Source organism: Balaenoptera borealis (genome assembly GCF_965194805.1).
Source record: "Balaenoptera borealis genome assembly, chromosome: 12".
NCBI classification, from domain to species: Eukaryota; Metazoa; Chordata; class Mammalia; order Artiodactyla; family Balaenopteridae; genus Balaenoptera; species Balaenoptera borealis.
This window is the reverse complement of record NC_138869.1, coordinates 101,694,548-101,711,273: the sequence shown is the minus strand read 5'-3', so window position 1 is coordinate 101,711,273 and position 16,726 is coordinate 101,694,548. Positions and strand designations below refer to the sequence as shown.

Here is a 16,726-nt window from a genome sequence, read left to right as displayed (position 1 = left end):
ACCCGTATTCTCTTTATGGTCACAGAGGACCTGAGGTCAATTTTTCACTTAGTGGCAGATTAAAGCTGTCAATGTTTAAGCTCCCCTAACAGTGTGAAACTTAAGCCAGTTGGCACTTTGGGCACTCAGGGCTCGTGCTGGCAACGTGGCTGCAGAACTGGACGCTCCAACAGCGATGCTGGGATGGTCTGAAAGGCAGGCTGCACCCCTGCACCCCTAAGTGTTCCTTCCTGCACAGTAAGGGTCCAAGCTCAGCTTTTGCTTGAATAAAAGCTGCTGATTCGATTTTTAAGATAAAGTTTACTTTGGAATAATTCTAAATGTACAGAAAATTTGCAAAGATATTACAAAGGGTTCCTATATACCTACCACCGGTTTTCGTTTCTCCTAATGGTATCATCTCTCGTTACCTTTGTGGTATGTTTGTCAAAGCTTAAGTATTGACATCAATACATTACTAATAACTAAACTCCAGACTTTATTTGGATTTCACCAGTTTTTCCATTAATGTCCTTTTTTGTTCCAGGATCCAGCTCATGATACCTCATTCACTTAGTTGTCCTGTGTCCTTAGTACCTCTGGTCTATGACAGTTTCTATCTTGCCTTTTTTGCCTTGACTGTTTTGAGGAAGACTGGACAGGTGTTTTCTAGAATGGATCTCAGTTGGGGTGTATCTGATGTATTTTCTCAAGTTCATAATGCGATTATGGTTTGGGGGGAAGAATACCACAGAGGTGAAATGCCCTTCTCATCACATCCTACCTGGGGGTCTCTGACATCCACAAGATGCCAATGAGGTGTTAACTTTGATCACTTGGTCAAGGTCATGTTTGCCAGATTTCTCCGCACTAAAGTAACAATTTTTCTCTTTCCATACGCTATTGTTTGTCAGTGAGTTATCAAATCCAGCCTACCCTCAGGGGTGGGGGAACTACCTGAGATAATTCCTTTACCTCCTGTGGCGGGAGTAATTGGATTTGTTTTTTTGAGAACTGGGGATCACTCTGCTATATCCGACCTCGTTTATAATTTGCCATTTCTTTATATTATGTGAGGGAGAATGTGTCTATCATCTTGTAGCTGATCTAGGGATTAAATCAGGGACATGGGACATAGGGAAGAACAGGAAATACACCGATGAACAAAGTGGATGGTGAGGCAGGCGAAATGAGGTTTATGCTCACATATGAAATCACTGTGGAACGTGCTCTGAATTTAAGCAGTTTCATCTAAAAAACTTGAAATGGTTATCTTCTTTCTTCTTGAGTAATTGAGAGAATTAAGTTGTACAAGGAACCCAGAAGTACTGAGCACCATGTCTGGTATACAGTAGATACTCAATAAAGGTTTGTTGCCTTCCTTCAAGAAGAAAATGACATAATGTAGTTGTCAGGAGCATGGATCCTGGCTCCTGGCCCCAAACTGCCTGCTTTTGAGACTTGGTTCTCCTGCTTCAAGCTGTGTGACCTTGGGCCAGTTACTTAACCTCTCAGTGCCTCAGCTTTTTCTTGGGCAAAAGGGAGAATAATAATAGGATCCCTCTGTTGGTGGCAATGTTAATTGATGCAGCCACTATGGAGAACAGTATGGAGTTACCTTAAAAAACTAAAAATAGAGTTACCATATGATCCAGCAATTTCACTTCTGAGCATATATGAAGAAAAGATAAAAACTTTAATTTGAAAAGATCCATGCACTCAAATGTTCATACCAGCACTATTAATAATAGCCAAGACATGGAAGCAACCTACATGTCCATCAACAGAGGAATGGATAAAGAAGATGTGGTACATATATACAATGGAATATTACTCAGCCATAAAAAAGAATAAAATATTCCCATTTGCAGCAACAGGGATGGACCTAGAGATTATCATACTAAGTGAAGTAAGTCAGACAGAAAAGACAAATATCATGTGATATTGCTTATATGTGGAATCTAAAATATGACACAGATGAACTTATTTACAAAACAGAAATAGACTCACGGACATAGAAAACAAATTTATGGTTACCAAAGGGCAAGGAGGGGAGGGATAAATTAGGAATTTGGGATTAACAGATATACACTACCATATGTAAAATAGATAAACAACAAGGGCCTACTGTATAACACAGGGAACTGTATTCAGTATCTTGGAATAACCTATAATGGAAAAGAATCTGAAAAAGAATATATATATATACACACATATATGTATAACTGAATCACACCTGAAACTAACACAACATTGTAAATCAACTATGCTTCAGTAAAAAAAAAATAGTATCCCTCTCATGAGGAATAGTCGATATGAGTTTTAAATGATTTATTGTATATAAAGGGCATAGAACAGTGCCTGGCACATTTACAAATATTCCATATCATTCAATACATTCATAGCTTGGGCATCAGGAGAAAAATACAATATGCATTATTTTAATATTTAATCATTCTCTGGATTACTATATCCCACTTTTTTTCTGTCAGATTTGTCCTCAGCATTACTGAGGTATCACTGAGATACAATAAACTGCCCATACATGTACAAGTGAAAAATTTTGACACATTAATATATCTGTAAAGCCATCAGTACAATCAAAATACTGAACACATCCATTAGGCCCGCAAAGTTTTCTTGTGTCTCTTTATAATTCCTCTCTTTTTTGCTTCCTGTTCCCGGGAAACTACTGATTTGCTCTCTGTTACCGTAGATTAGTTTGTGTTTTCTAGATATTTCTATGAATGGAATCATATAGTAAGTACTTTCTTTTTGGGGGGTGTGGCCTCTTTCACCATGACTATTCTGAGGTTCGTCCATGTTGTTGCCTGTATAGATAGTTCATTCCCTTTTATCTTGAAAAGTATTCCATTATATGGCTATATGATAACTTTTTAATCCATTCCTCTGTTTATGAACATTTGTATTATTTTGTTATTTATTATTTTACTATTATTATGTTTTGCTGTTGCAGATAAAGATGCCCTGAACAGCCATGCCCAAGACTATATATGAACACACGCTTTGATTTCTCTTGAGTAAACACCATTGGTCCTCATTATTCACCGATTCTATATTTGCAAATTCGTCTACTTTCTACAATGTGTAACCCCCAAATCAATACTTGTGGTCATAGGCCCACATGTGCAGAGCAGCAAAAAATCCTGAGTCGCCAGACTTGTACGTTCCCAGCTGAGGTCGAACAAGACGATGCTCTGCCTTCTTTTTTTTTTTTTAAACATCTTTATTGGAGTATAATTGCTTTACAATGGTGTGTTAGTTTCTGCTTTATAACAAAGTGAATCAGTTATACATATTGCTCTGCCTTCTTGATTCTGCTCTAAGACAGATGAGCTGAGAGTGGAGATGGGGGCGGCAGGGTGGCTCTGCGCCATCAAAGAACTCCAGCTCTGGGGCCAGTCGAGGGGGCTTGAATCCCCACTCAGGCTCCTATCAGTGGGGCGGCCTCAGCCAAGTCATCCAACATGACAGAACTTCTGTCTGGGTGGGTTTCGGTCCTAGGCAACCACGTGATTCCTAAGACCCTCACCAGCTGGGCTGGGACTCTGGCTCTAGGAGTCCTTCCTTCCTGTTATCACAGACCTCTGGTGTTATACTGGCCTTGCTCTTGTGGATTACGTATTGGAGGTAGTGGTTACCAGGGGCTGGGTGGGGAGGGGATATGGGAGTTGTCGTTCAATGGGTAGAGAATTTTCGTTATGCAAGATGAGAAAGTTCTGGAGTTCTGCTGACAATATGCATATAGTTAACACTACTGTACTGCACACTTCAAGGTGGTTACGACGGCAACGTTTATGTAATATGCTTGTATGCCACAATAAAATTTTTTAAAAAATGCTTTAACAAGTCTTCAGTGCCAGTGCTTAGGGGTAGAATATGAATTTTCCAGGTTTCAGATCTCGGTATCAGACACCAGAAGGGGATTCTGTGTTAAATTTTCCTGGGTCAGCATGTGCCCCTGATTAAAAACTACTCTTCCATTCAGCTAATTTGACAGAAATGCAAGAATGTGTCAAATATGGAAGGACAGGAGTAGGGGGCTTGGGGGGGAAGAGGGGTGAAAATATCAGCAATGGCCTTCATAGTGGGGACAATGGGTAAGTGCTTGGAAATACGCTGATGTATTGGGTTAACTCTTGTTTTTACGAGAGATAATCTACTTACAGAAGATAACTAAGGATTTAGAGGACAGTCATAAATACAAATGTTATTAGAATTAGATGCCCTTAACAAGAGTTTTGAATAAACCTGTCAGTTTTGGTCGCAAAGTTTCCAAAATTGTCTTTGTTTGGCTTTGGATGTATTTACCTACTCCTGCTAAGACTAGCCCGAATACTGTATAAAAAAATATATAAAATAAAATTCAAAACTTAAAAAAAAAAAAAAAAAGACTAGCCAGAATAAGTGTTATCACACTGGACTTCAAAGTGCAAATATGTTATCAGCCTCTTTTAAAAGCACAAATATTATCTTTAGCTTAGGTTTCTAAGGGTAGAAACTGAACTGAAGACCAATCTCATGAAGTTAAGATAACCTTGTGTAATCTGTCCTTCAGTTGAATAGGCATACAGAAGCACTTGTAAAATGTTGTTTCCTGAAATCTTTATCGAAAGGAAGGAAACATTTTTGGAAGCAGCGCGTTGCGCTGGATCAGCCCTGACCAGCTGCCCCTCCTGGCTGTGGGGCTCAAGGCTGTCTGACGTACAGCAAATTGCTTTCCTTCTCTGAATGGCATCCTGCTTTCCTCTGTAAAATGACAGCAGGTGACGAGATGACCTCTAAGCTTCTTCCCAGTTCTGTCACTGGACAGTTCTCTTATGTGACCATTTAACTTTCCTGGGGAAAAAAAAAAGTGAGAATTAAAAATTTGATACTCAAATTACATGAGAAGAATTAAAATGAAAAGATTTGATTTTGATGTGAGTGTGCCTAGGACATTGGGGAAATTTTTATTTTTAGGACTGATATCTAATTCTGCAAATGAATAATAGAAGTGATGGCATACAACCCCTGGTGCATCCTACTGCCTTCATATGCTCTACAGGCTGCTCAGCTGTCCCTGCCGGAACATTCCAAAGAATCCCCAAGAGTACTCCGTGCTCCAGACCTTGCTTGCTTTTCTTCCATCTAATCTAACCTGTCTCTTGTCCCATTTTTTCAGAACCTTCGTTAAATGTCATTGTTTCCAATGACTTTTTTTTTCTGTCTGCGCCACGCAGCATGCGGGATCTTAGTTCTCCCAACCAGGGATCGAACCACCCGTGTCGCCGGCATTGGGAGCGTGGAGTCATAACCACTGGCCTGCCAGGGAAGTCCCCCAATGACGTAATGAGATGTGTAGAAGTTGTTGCTATGGCGTTTTTCTGGAATAACTCACCAAAACAATTTGCTTGCTTATGAGACATCTTAAATGTCCTCATGGAAACCGCGGCTGGCTGGTTGGGTTGGGACCTTGACGTCTGGGAAGTTCTTTGGGGTCGCTCAAATGCCATGTTGAGCCCTCCTCCTTATGTCTTCAAAGACATGTTCTTCTCTCCGAGTTGCTCCCAGTCTATTGGGGGAATAAAATGCTCTATTGGCACAAAAATTCTCCCTTCCTGCCATGCACAAGATTTTCCACCTTGGCAAGCTATGCTGTACAGGGCCAGTGTGTGGCAGCACCACGTTTTGCCAGAGTTTGAGAAACAGTGGAGTCAGGCAAAGCAGCGCGCTCTGAATTTCCAGTTCACTAGAGGTGCAGGTGAGCCTCTAAAAGTGACCGTCTGCAGCTCAGTAGTTAGCAGTTTTGGTAGTCAGCAGCCTTCTATGTGCCAAAGTCTGAGCAAATTGCATTCCACTTATTAACCCATATTCATCCGCCAAACAACCTTACTGGTATTTTCTTTATTTGACAGATGACAAAACTGAAACAGAAAAGTAAAGCCCCTTGCCCAAGCTCATACCACTAGGAACCAGCAAAACCAAGATCCAAACCCACCCAAGTCTCTCTCTCTTTTTTTTTTTATAACTTTTTTTAAGCGAGCATTATACATTTTTATTATTTTTTTATTTTTTATTTTTTTGAATTTTACTTTATTTTTTATACAGCAGGTTCTTATTAGTCATCCATTTTATACACATCAGTGTATACATGTCAATCCCAATCGCCATCCCCACCCCCCTGCCGCTTTCCCCCCTTGGTGTCCATACGTTTGTTCTCTACATCTGTGTCTCTATTTCTGCCCTGCAAACCGGTCCATCTGTACCATTTTTCTAGGTTCCACATATATGCGTTAATATACGATATTTGTTTTCTTCTTTCTGACTTACTTTACTCTGTATGACAGTCTCTAGATCCATCCACGTCTCTACAAATGACCCAATTTCATTCCATTTTACGGCTGAGTAATATTCCATTGTATACATGTACCACATCTTCTTTATCTATTCGTCTGTCGATGGGCATTCAGGTTGCTTCCATGACCTGCCTATTGTAAATAGTGCTGCAATGAACATTGGGGTGCATGTGTCTTTTTGAATTATGGTTTTCTCTGGGTATATGCCTAGTAGTGGGATTGCTGGGTCATATGGTAATTCTATTTTTAGTTTTTTGAGGAACCTCCAAACTGTTCTCCATACTGGCTGTATCAATTTACATTTCCACCAATAGTGCAGGAGGGTTCCCTTTCTCCACACCCTCTCCAGCATTTGTTGTTTGTAGATTTCCAAGTCTCTCTTTAAAGCCCATGCTCTGCTACCAAATAGGATGTCATTCTAGCATTCGTGAGGAAATCTAGAAAATACAGGAAAAAGTGGTAAAGTTGTACCAAGTCCACAGTAGTCATCTTGGTGTGGTGAAAATATACTGGTTAGCAGAGACATCAGTAATTATAGGGGAGGGATCAAGAAATCTTTTCTCTCAAGAGCCAAAGAGTAAATATTCTAGTCTTGGGTGGCCAGATGGTTTCTGTTACCACTGGTCAGCTCTGCTGTTGCCATGGGAAAGCAGCTATGGACAATCTGTAAACCAATGGCTATGTTCCAATGGCATTGTATTTATGGACACTGAAATTTGAATTTCATGTATCATGAAATATTCTTTTTCTTCAAATTTCCTTTCAGCCATTCAAAAATGTACAACAATTCTTAGCTCACAGGCTGTACAGAAACATGTGGCAGGTGGATTGGCCCTCACCCATGATGCCCATTGTAGTTTTGTCCACCCCTGGTATAGAGGGAAGAAAAATGACTAAACTTAATTTAATGATGACCGCCTAACATGAGCAAGGTGCCTAAAACCCAGTGATGAGTAGAGAGAAATCGCTCTCCATAAGCTAGTGGTGGGGCAAACAGACAAGCAAAGAGAGGGGCACCAAGTCCTAGTAGAACAGGTGGAAGGGCTCCTAACCCAGACTTGGGAGGGCAGGGAAAGGGTGCCACACGGGGGGCCTGATCGACGGGAGGAACTCGTCAAGAAAAAGGGGGGAGCAAATATTCCAGGTACAATATTCTCGACCCTATTAGGGTTGAGGCCTCATGCTACCATGAACTCATTATTGACCCTCAGGCAAGTCAGTGCATGTGTGGGCTTCAATCTCCTCTTGTGCAAAGTGGGTATAACGTCCATGCTCACCTCCCAGGTTGTCAGTGAGAAAATGGAGCCAAAAGGGTGATAGAACATCAGTGACAGTTCATTTTCAAGATGCTCCATTTGTGACTTGAGCGAGCTGGTCTGAAAAAACTGCAAGATGCCTTCCAATCCCGCATCTCTGAATTCTTGATTTTTATCTTTAGGTAAAGAGAAACCCTGCTCTTCAGCAATTCTGGGAGCTGTCAACATTAATATCAGTCACTGCTGGTGGTGACCTGCCTCACAACAACTGATATGGTCCCAAGTTGAAGAAATATACCGTCCCTTGTGGTCAAACATTATGTCGGTGATGGTGATGGTGATGGTGTCCCTCTCTGGGGTAAAAGGGCTGTAAGACGGACACACGTTCTACCCTCCCCCCCGCCCTGGGGGAACACCCTGAGTCGGCAGCCGTGACAGATTTGTTAGGGTCTTAACTTGAGATTGACCTGGACCAAGGTACCTAACACTGCTCAGCTCTTGCTCCGTTGGCCCCAGTGGCTCATGTTCTCAGATCCATTCAAGCCCTTCATCGTTAGAGAAGAACTTCAGCTTGTGGTTGATCCACTGTCCCTTAAGTGAGTGGCAGTATTTCTCTTCTTGCTCAAAATAAGAAGTGGGAGTAGATTCCCCAGCAGTCGGGGGATGGACCTGCAGACTGACTTCAACAATGATATGAAGTGACAAACACAGAAGAGATGGTAGGAAACATGAAGCTGAAGGTACTCAAGTTTGTTGTAGGGCTTATAGCCATTTCTATAACTCTTTTGTTTCTCTATACCAACAATTTAGTCCTGCCAAAATACCTGCCAGTGGGGAAAATCTCAAACTCTTCAGTGCTTGCAGAAGTCTGTGACATGATTATAACAGGAAAGAAAATCTTGGATGGAAATATACCAATGACACCACTGACACCACTGAGAAACATAACTTGCCAACAGTACTTGACCCAGAATCACTACATAATGAAACCTCTGTCCAAAGATGAAGCTGAGTTCCCTTTGGCATATGTCATGGTCATCCACAAAGACTTTGATACATTTGAGAGGCTTTTCAGGGCTATTTACATGCCTCAAAATGTCTACTGTGTTCATGTGGATGAGAAAGCCACCTCTGCTTTCAAGGATTCGGTAGGAAGGCTGCTGAGCTGCTTCGCAAATGCCTTTCTGGCTTCCAAGAGGGAGTCTGTGGTCTACGCAGGACTTTCCAGGCTCCAGGCTGACCTGAATTGCCTGCAAGACCTCATAGGCTCGGAGGTTCCGTGGAAGTACACCATCAACACCTGCGGGCAAGATTTCCCCCTGAAAACCAACAGGGAGATCGTTCAGTATATAAAAGGATTCAAAGGGAAAAACATCACCCCAGGGGTGCTGCCTCCTCCTCATATTATCAGAAGGACCAGATATATGCACTTGGAGCAGAAATACCAATTGTTTTCCTTCATGCTGTGGACTTGGATAAGAAAAATGTCTCCTCCCCATAATCTCACCATTTACTTTGGCTCCAGCTATGTAGCCCTTACAAGAGAATTTGCTAATTTTGTTCTCCAAGACCAGAGGGCCATTGATTTACTTGGGTGGTCAAAGGACACCTACTCTCCTGATGAACATTTCTGGGTGACACTTAACAGGATTCCAGGTATGCGGAACTTGATTTCCATTCTACATAAAGTCTGGAAGCATTGTGTGTGTGTGTGTGTGTGTGTGTGTATTTTACACTTTGAAAATATCTTCAATTGCATTATATATATTCACCTATGTTTCCAGCTTTATGGACACCCTGTAGACTGTTTTGTGTGTCTGTTTCAATGGAATTCATATAACGTAAGTTACAGTTCTTACATTTCAGTTCTAAGGCTCTGTCTTTGTGACTCTGAAGGACAAGCCTTTCGGAGTGGGACTCAAAGTAAACAGAACTTTGCACTTCCACATTCCGGCTTTTGTTATTCTGCTTTTATTTTTTTTTTAATGTTATTTTTTTATATTTATTTATTTATTTGGTTGCGCCAGGTCTTAGCTGCGGCAGGCAGGCTCCTTAGTTGCGGCTCCAGGTCTCCTTAGTTGCGGCTCCAGGTCTCCTTAGTTGCGGCTCCAGGTCTCCTTAGTTGCGGCACGTGAACTCTTAGTTGCGGCATGCATGTGGGATCTAGTTCTCTGACCAGGGATTGAACCCGGGCCCCCTGCATTGGGAGCATGGAGTCTTATCAACTGCGCCACTAGGGAAGTCCCCTGTTATTCTGCTTTTAAACACCAGAGTTAACTCCATTAACTGCCTCTACCTTAAAGAGAAGGAGAGGATTCACACTAGTATGCTTCCAGGCAACTTTATCCTCCTGGGAATGGAGAGAGCGGTAGGAAGGGGCCGATTTGCTGGAAAACTACTGGAGGGAGGAGGTTGGAAGGAGATGGTTTTCTGGAAACATTACCTCAGCTTTTTAATTGAAGTATAGTTGATTTACAATGTTGTGTTAGCTTCTGGTGAATGGCAAAGTGATTCAATTATATATATTCTTTTTCAGATTCTTTTCCATTACAGTTTATTACAAGATATTAAATATAGTTCCCTGTGCTATGCAGTAGGAGCTTGTTGTTTATCTATTTTATCTATAGCAGTTGGTATCTGTTAATCTCAGACTCCTAATTTATCTGTCCCCTTCCTTTCCCCTTGGTAACCATAAGTTTTTGTCTGTGAGTCTATTTCTGTTTTGTAAATAAGTTCACTTGTATCACTTTTTAGATTCCACATATGTGATATCATATGATATTTGTCTTTCTCTGTATGACTTACTTCACTTAGTATGATAATCTCTAGATCCATCCTTTTTGCTGCAAGTGGCATTATTTCATTCTTTTCTATGGCTGAGTAGTATTCCATTGTATATATGTAACCACATGTTCTTTATCCATTTATTGGTTATTTAAAATAAATTTATTATTTATTTATTATTTATTTTTGGCTGCATCAGGTCTTCATTGCTGCTAGCGGCTTTCTCTAGTTGTGGCGAGCAGGGGCTACTCTTCATTGCAGTGCATGGGCTTCTCATTGCAGTGGCTTCTGTTGTTGTGGAGCTCGGGCTCTAGGCATGTGGGCCTCAGTAGTTGTGGCTCACGGGCTCTAGAGCACAGGCTCAGTAGTTGTGGCTCACGGGCTTAGTTGCTCCACAGCATGTGGGATCTTCCCGGACCGGGGCTCGAACCCATGTCCCCTGCATTGGCAGGCAGATTCCCAACCACTGCACCACCAGGGAAGCCCTCCATTTATGTGTTGATGGACATTTAGGTTGCTTCCATGTCTTGGTTATTGTAAATAGTGCTGCTATGAACACTGGGGTGCATGTATCTTTTCAAATCAGAGTTTTTGTCTTTTCTGGATATATGCCCAGGAGTGGGATTGTAGGATCATATGGTAACTCTATTTTTAGTTTTTTAAGGAACCTCCATACTGTTTTCCACAATGACTGTACCAATTTACATTCCCACCAACAGTGTAGGAGGGATCCCTTTTCTCCACACCCTCTCTAGCATTTATTATTTGTAGACTTTTTTTAATGATGACCATTCTGACTGGTGAGAGGTGATACCTCATTGTAGTTTTGATTTGCATTCTCTAGTAATCAGCAATGTTGAGCATCTTTCCATGTGCCTACTAGCCATCTGTATATCTTCTCTGGAGAAATGCCTATTTAGGTCTTCTGTCCATTTTTTGATTGGGTAGTTTGTTTTTTTGTTATTGAGTTGTATGAGCGGTTTGTATATTTTGGAAATTAAGCCCTTGGGACTTCCCTGGTGGTCCAGTGGTTAAGACTCCACGCTCCCAGTGCAGGGGACCTGGGTTTGATCCCTGGTCAGGGAACTAGATGCCACATGCCACAACTAAAGATCTGGTGCCACCAAATTAATTAATTAATTATTTTTAAAAAATTAAGCCCTTGTTGGTCACATCATTTGCAAATATTTTCTCCCAGTTCGTAGGTTGTCTTTTTGTTTTGTTTATGGTTTCCTTTGCTGTACAAAAGCTTATAAATTTGATTAAGAAACATTACCTCTATTTAATCCCCAGTAGCATTTTAAGATCTAGTAATTTTGTACTCATTTAGGCTACACTTACGTTTTATATTTCCAGAATCTAGCACAGTGCCTGCATAAACTAAGTGCACAAAAAATGTTTGTGAATGAATGAATGAATCATTTGACTGGGGTACATGAGATTTCTATTTCTAAAGGTTTTTCAAAGAATAGCACTTATTAGTATGTTGTTTCATTATGTGATATACTTACTGGTGATCATGAATTTTCATGTCTTGTTAAGTCATTAGTATCCATGCATATCTTAGTTACAACTTTTAATTTCTTACTAAAGGACAATGTTTCTAATTAATGGTTTGCATTATGTTCCTCAGTTCCCTTCAGTCAAAGGGAAAATGTTTCCAGAATTTAACAAAGTACTTGGCACCGTCTGGCATTTAAAATGTGCTTTATTTGATTAGTCACTCCACACAACATTCCTGTGAGAAATGAACTTCATTCGATAATATGCAAAACTGATAATGAAGCCCTGGACCAGTTAGAAAAGTGATGAGGGGGGCTTCCCTGACGGTCCAGTGGTTAAGACTCTGTGCTTCCACTGCAGGGGGCGCAGGTTGGATCCCTGGTCGGGGAACTAAGATGCCACATGCCTCGAGCCATGGCCAAAAAAAAAGAAAAATTTTGAAAGGTGATGAGGTCATTCTGCAAGTAGTTTCTATGAAAATCCATCTTCCAGAATTAAAGACTGATCTACTAAGTAAATTCAGGTTTTGCCAAACACACAGCTATTTTTGTGTCTTCCATACTTTTTCAGTCTGGGCTGTTGATGGTCATCTGTTGTAAAGAAGGTCTTTCCCCATCCAGCTGGCCAAATAGAGAGTAGGCATCGAGTTCCTCGTAGACTGTGAGCTTTGAGAAGAAATGGGGATACTGCAATCCAGCACCCGGGGATCCAAAAGAATAGGGGATCCATTTCTTGGAACTCTGTTCTGATTGAACAGCATATTGCAACCGGAAGGAGGGGGCTAGAGTCTTGCAGCACATAATTCTCTGTGATCAGAAGCTCAAGGTCTCCCCTGGCTGGGAACACTCGCTGTAGCAGTGACCATGAGTTCCTGTAACTTCAAACTCAAATCAAGGACTCTGTGGGGAGCAGAGTGGAGGAAGGAAAGAGCAGAAGTCTAGAAAGGTGAAGAGCTCAGTTGGCACTGGGATTGGACCCTTGTTTTACCTTCTCCTCGTGACACCCAACCTCCCAAATCCAGCCAAAACTCAAACCTGAGGCCTTTCTGAGCAGAAACATGTTAGACTGTGAAAACCTCTGAGGTTCTTGGGTTCAGCCTCCTCCTGTTAGCCTTTGGCATTGAAAGCCGAGGGTTGTCAGGTATCCTTTCAAGGGCAAGTGCAGCTGGAAAGGGCTTTGGAGGCACAGAGTCTACTTAACGCTGAAGTACTCTTCATCTGTCAGCTCTCTGCCTCAGCTTTGTGTTGCCCCAATGATATCTAGTTGACTGTTTTGAAAAGAACCAGTTTTTTTTTGCACTTTCCTACCATTCTATTTGCAGTGATTTTATGTTAAAGGATTGCAACCCTCCTCATTTCCTCTCTTCACTCTTTTCTTCCCAATGGCTTTCCCTCAAGGTATGAAATTAGCTCTGATGTCTCTGGCAAGCCCCCAGCTGGGTGCTTTCTGTATATTACTTCTGGAAACCTCCAGCTGCACCAGGAGGTCGATGTTGGAAAAAACTCAGGCTCAGAGGTGTGGGTGACGTGGCTGGGAGGAAGCCCCCATTGGGGACCCCGAGTAAGAACAGGGGTTGTTTTCTCAAATTCACCCCAGAGGAAGCTGTGAGGTGTGAAATCAAATCACTGCTTCAAGGGCTCCCGGCTGTCAAGAGTGGCTTTGGCCCAACTGGAGACCTTCTGACACACAATCCAGGCTCTCTCTCACCACCCTCCTGGGCTATTTTAAGTCCTGTTGCTTCCAGCTATTTCCTGTGGCTAAAAACAAAAACAAACAAACAAACAAAAAACAGTGACGATGAGAAAACAGGGTACAGAATTTAACATAGTAAGTACATAAATAAAAAGAGAAAGAAGATGGAGGGAGAAGAGAGCCTGGGCAGAGAGAAAGAGCTGGAGGCGTCCAAAAAGACAAAATGTCACGTGCACTTAAAACCAATTTAACCCAAGCTGCTCTTTCTCTGTGACCTCCGTGGACGCTGAGAAAGTTTCCATTTGGTTTCCCTGGTTTTTCACTTGGGCACAGAGGTGATGTCATGATGAAATGAATACTTGAAAAGTGCTTTGGGTACCACGTGGCCCCAAGAATAAGACAAGCGTGATGCACAGTGTACCCACATCGGTAGAAATGGAACCCTTTTCTTCTGCTCCCTTTCTACAGTCAGTTGCTGAGATTAAACTCTAAGCGCAATTTTCTTAGTGGAATAAAAATTAGTTTATGTCCTGGAGTGAGAATGTATAAGAGTGTACGTTATATAGAAATAAGCAAGCATAGGTTGAATTCTGGGACATCAATGAGCACCTCACCACTTACAGAGCGGCCAAGCCACAAGTCTGTGTTGGTTGCCAACTTCTTCAGGATTCTATCCTACCCGATCACTGCCTCCAACTTAGAATTTGGGGTATTAATTTTGATCTAATGTTCAAGCTGGGATAAAGGAGCACGCTTTAGAATTTGGGGTATTAATTTTGATCTAATGTTCAAGCTGGGATAAAGGAGCACGTCTTTTTTTGTTTGGTCACTCGTTACCATCCCCTTCTACTATTTTGCACAAATGGCAAGAGCGTTGTACCCAGAATTTAGAAGAATGATGAGTGGTATATTGCAAAAGGTCCTCAGGAAAGTCAGGAGGGTCCGGAGAACCAGCGTTTCTCACATGACCACCGGGAGAGTAAACATCAGATAGCACTGGGGTGATGCACAAAAAAAGATTGATACTAATTCCTGTAAAAAAATGGCTAGTATTGCCAAAATCAAAAGACCCTTGAAGCATTTCAGGTGAGGTGCAATTAAGGACCCCACTGCAGCAAAGTGCCGACTTGCAAACGTTCTTTACCCTGTAACTTTAAACTCAGGGAGCTGTAAATTCAGGGCAGAACAGGCAAATTATTAGAGGTGCTTTTATGCATGAAATCTCTGGAGGGATGGAATTGTGTCAAGAATGAGGAGATAGCTGAAATCAACAAAGGAAGAGTTGATGTAATCATCTGAATATATTAGGAGAAAAAGTTGTAAAAATTATTCAACTAGTTTAGAAAGCATAATTAGGCATTGATGCCGCCATTTATTTATTTTATAATTTATTTTTTCAAAGTATTTATTTATTTATTTGTTTGTTTGCACCAGGTCTTAGTTGCAGCAGGCGGGCTCCTTAGTTGCAGCATGCGAACTCTTAGTTGTGGCATGCATGTGGGATCTGGTTCCGTGACCAGGGATTGAACCCAGGCCCCCTGCATTGGGAGCGTGGAGTCTTAACCACTGCGCCACCAGGGAAGTCCTGAGGCCTCCATTTATTCATCCCTATAGCTGATTTCGTTTCATGTGGGCAGTGGCTGCCTAGAGAGATATTACAAATAAAACAAAAATTAACAAAATTTTAGTCATCATTTTAGAAAAGATTGCTCTCGTATGACTACTGTATTGAAGAAATGATTTGTTCCAAAGAATTCTAGGTAGACACATGAAAGATAGTTATGTAAATAGATATTTGAGTTGTTTGAATTCATTTTGGGTCCTACAGACCAGTCTGTATTCACTTGAATCATATTGTATGTTGAATCTGATTCCTAAAACAAGTGAAGTCTGACCCCTTGGCTCTGGAAAGCTTCCCTAAGTCCTTTCTAATCATCACTTCCTATGCTCCTGAAGATCATGAAACAGAGCTGGCAACCATCTCGTTAATGCATTAGCTTTCAGGTGGGGTGGGAAAACAACAACAACAAATAATAACTCCAGTCTTGTGTTCTAAGGTAATGGTTGTGAAGACGATGTCCAGTGAAAACTGAGTAGCACGATGGAAAATGTTATGCTCTGACAGGAAGTGCAAAACGCAGGATGCAAACTTGCATCTCCCACGTTCTTGGTAAAATCAGAATGTGTGTATCTATGGACAAGAGGGAAATAAGAGCACAGGACATGAAAGCACTGTGTTCACAAACTATCTGTAATATTATGTTGTCTTTATAATTAAGCTGTGTTGGAAAAACTAGGTACTTTGAACGTCCGCACATCCACAGATACAAATAGAGATCACAGATGACAAAATATAAATCACAAGTGTAGGAATCTCACAGTAAGGTGATCAGGGAAACAGGGAATGCAAAATACAGCACTTGATCGATAAGTATTTGATTGCCTAGTATGTGCAGACAGTGATGGGAGCCAGAAACAGATGAGCCACCTGTGAGCCCAGCGCTGACAGCCCCTCCACGTGTGTGTACAGTGTGCTTTCACCCCCGTGCAGCTGACTACCAAATAAAACAAAACTGACCAGAGTTATCCTAGATGTATACTACTTGGCATGGGCTCACAGAGGGAGGAGTAGGGAACACTAAGAAGATTTCAAAGGAGAGATGGTAACTGTGTCATTTCCTTGAAGTGAGTGTTGGGGGGAGGGGCTTTTGTTTATTCTTCTCTCCCAGCCCTGATCTCACGGGCTGCAGGTTGAGATGGCTTGAAGAGAGCGCGGAAACCTAACCACTAGATCACGAGGGCCAGCAGGCTTGAAACAGGACCTCAGTCCTTGTCTTCTCTGAAGAAAGAATTCAGCACAGAGACAAAAGGTAGTGAAGCAGGTAAAGCGTTTATTAGAAGAAAAGTATGTGCAGAAAAACATGCAGGCAGGCTCAGAGGGAGAGTCACGCTTTGGGGGTGGCAGGAATTACTCATATGGGGGCAGTTTTATGGGTTCCCTCTGGCCAATCATCTTGCTTTGTCTTGCTTCGTGCCCAGACTGGGTCTGACTCAGGGCCCTGCCAATGTGCCTGCACATCTTTTAGCCAAGATGGATTCCAGCACGAGGGTCTCTGGGAGGTTGGCAGGACATATTACGGGCTAGCGCCCCCT

General features: G+C 41.8%; 3 protein-coding genes across 3 annotated transcripts in view; 2 read left to right on the top strand and 1 right to left on the bottom strand.

Annotated features, from left to right (window-relative positions):
• LOC309608220 (uncharacterized protein C6orf52) overlaps positions 1-16,726 on the bottom strand; it is a 391,220-nt gene that overhangs the window by 252,710 nt on the left and 121,784 nt on the right. The window lies entirely within an intron of this gene.
• Positions 1-16,726, top strand: part of LOC309608204 (N-acetyllactosaminide beta-1,6-N-acetylglucosaminyl-transferase-like) — a 62,909-nt gene that overhangs the window by 15,778 nt on the left and 30,405 nt on the right. The window contains exons 2-3 of the mRNA XM_082347753.1: positions 5,165-5,328; positions 7,777-9,250. Of these exons, the coding sequence (XP_082203879.1) occupies positions 8,311-9,250 (940 nt within the window). The 5' untranslated portion in view covers positions 5,165-5,328; positions 7,777-8,310. The remainder of the gene's footprint in view (positions 1-5,164; positions 5,329-7,776; positions 9,251-16,726) is intronic.
• LOC309608213 (uncharacterized protein) overlaps positions 1-16,726 on the top strand; it is a 102,612-nt gene that overhangs the window by 69,754 nt on the left and 16,132 nt on the right. The window lies entirely within an intron of this gene.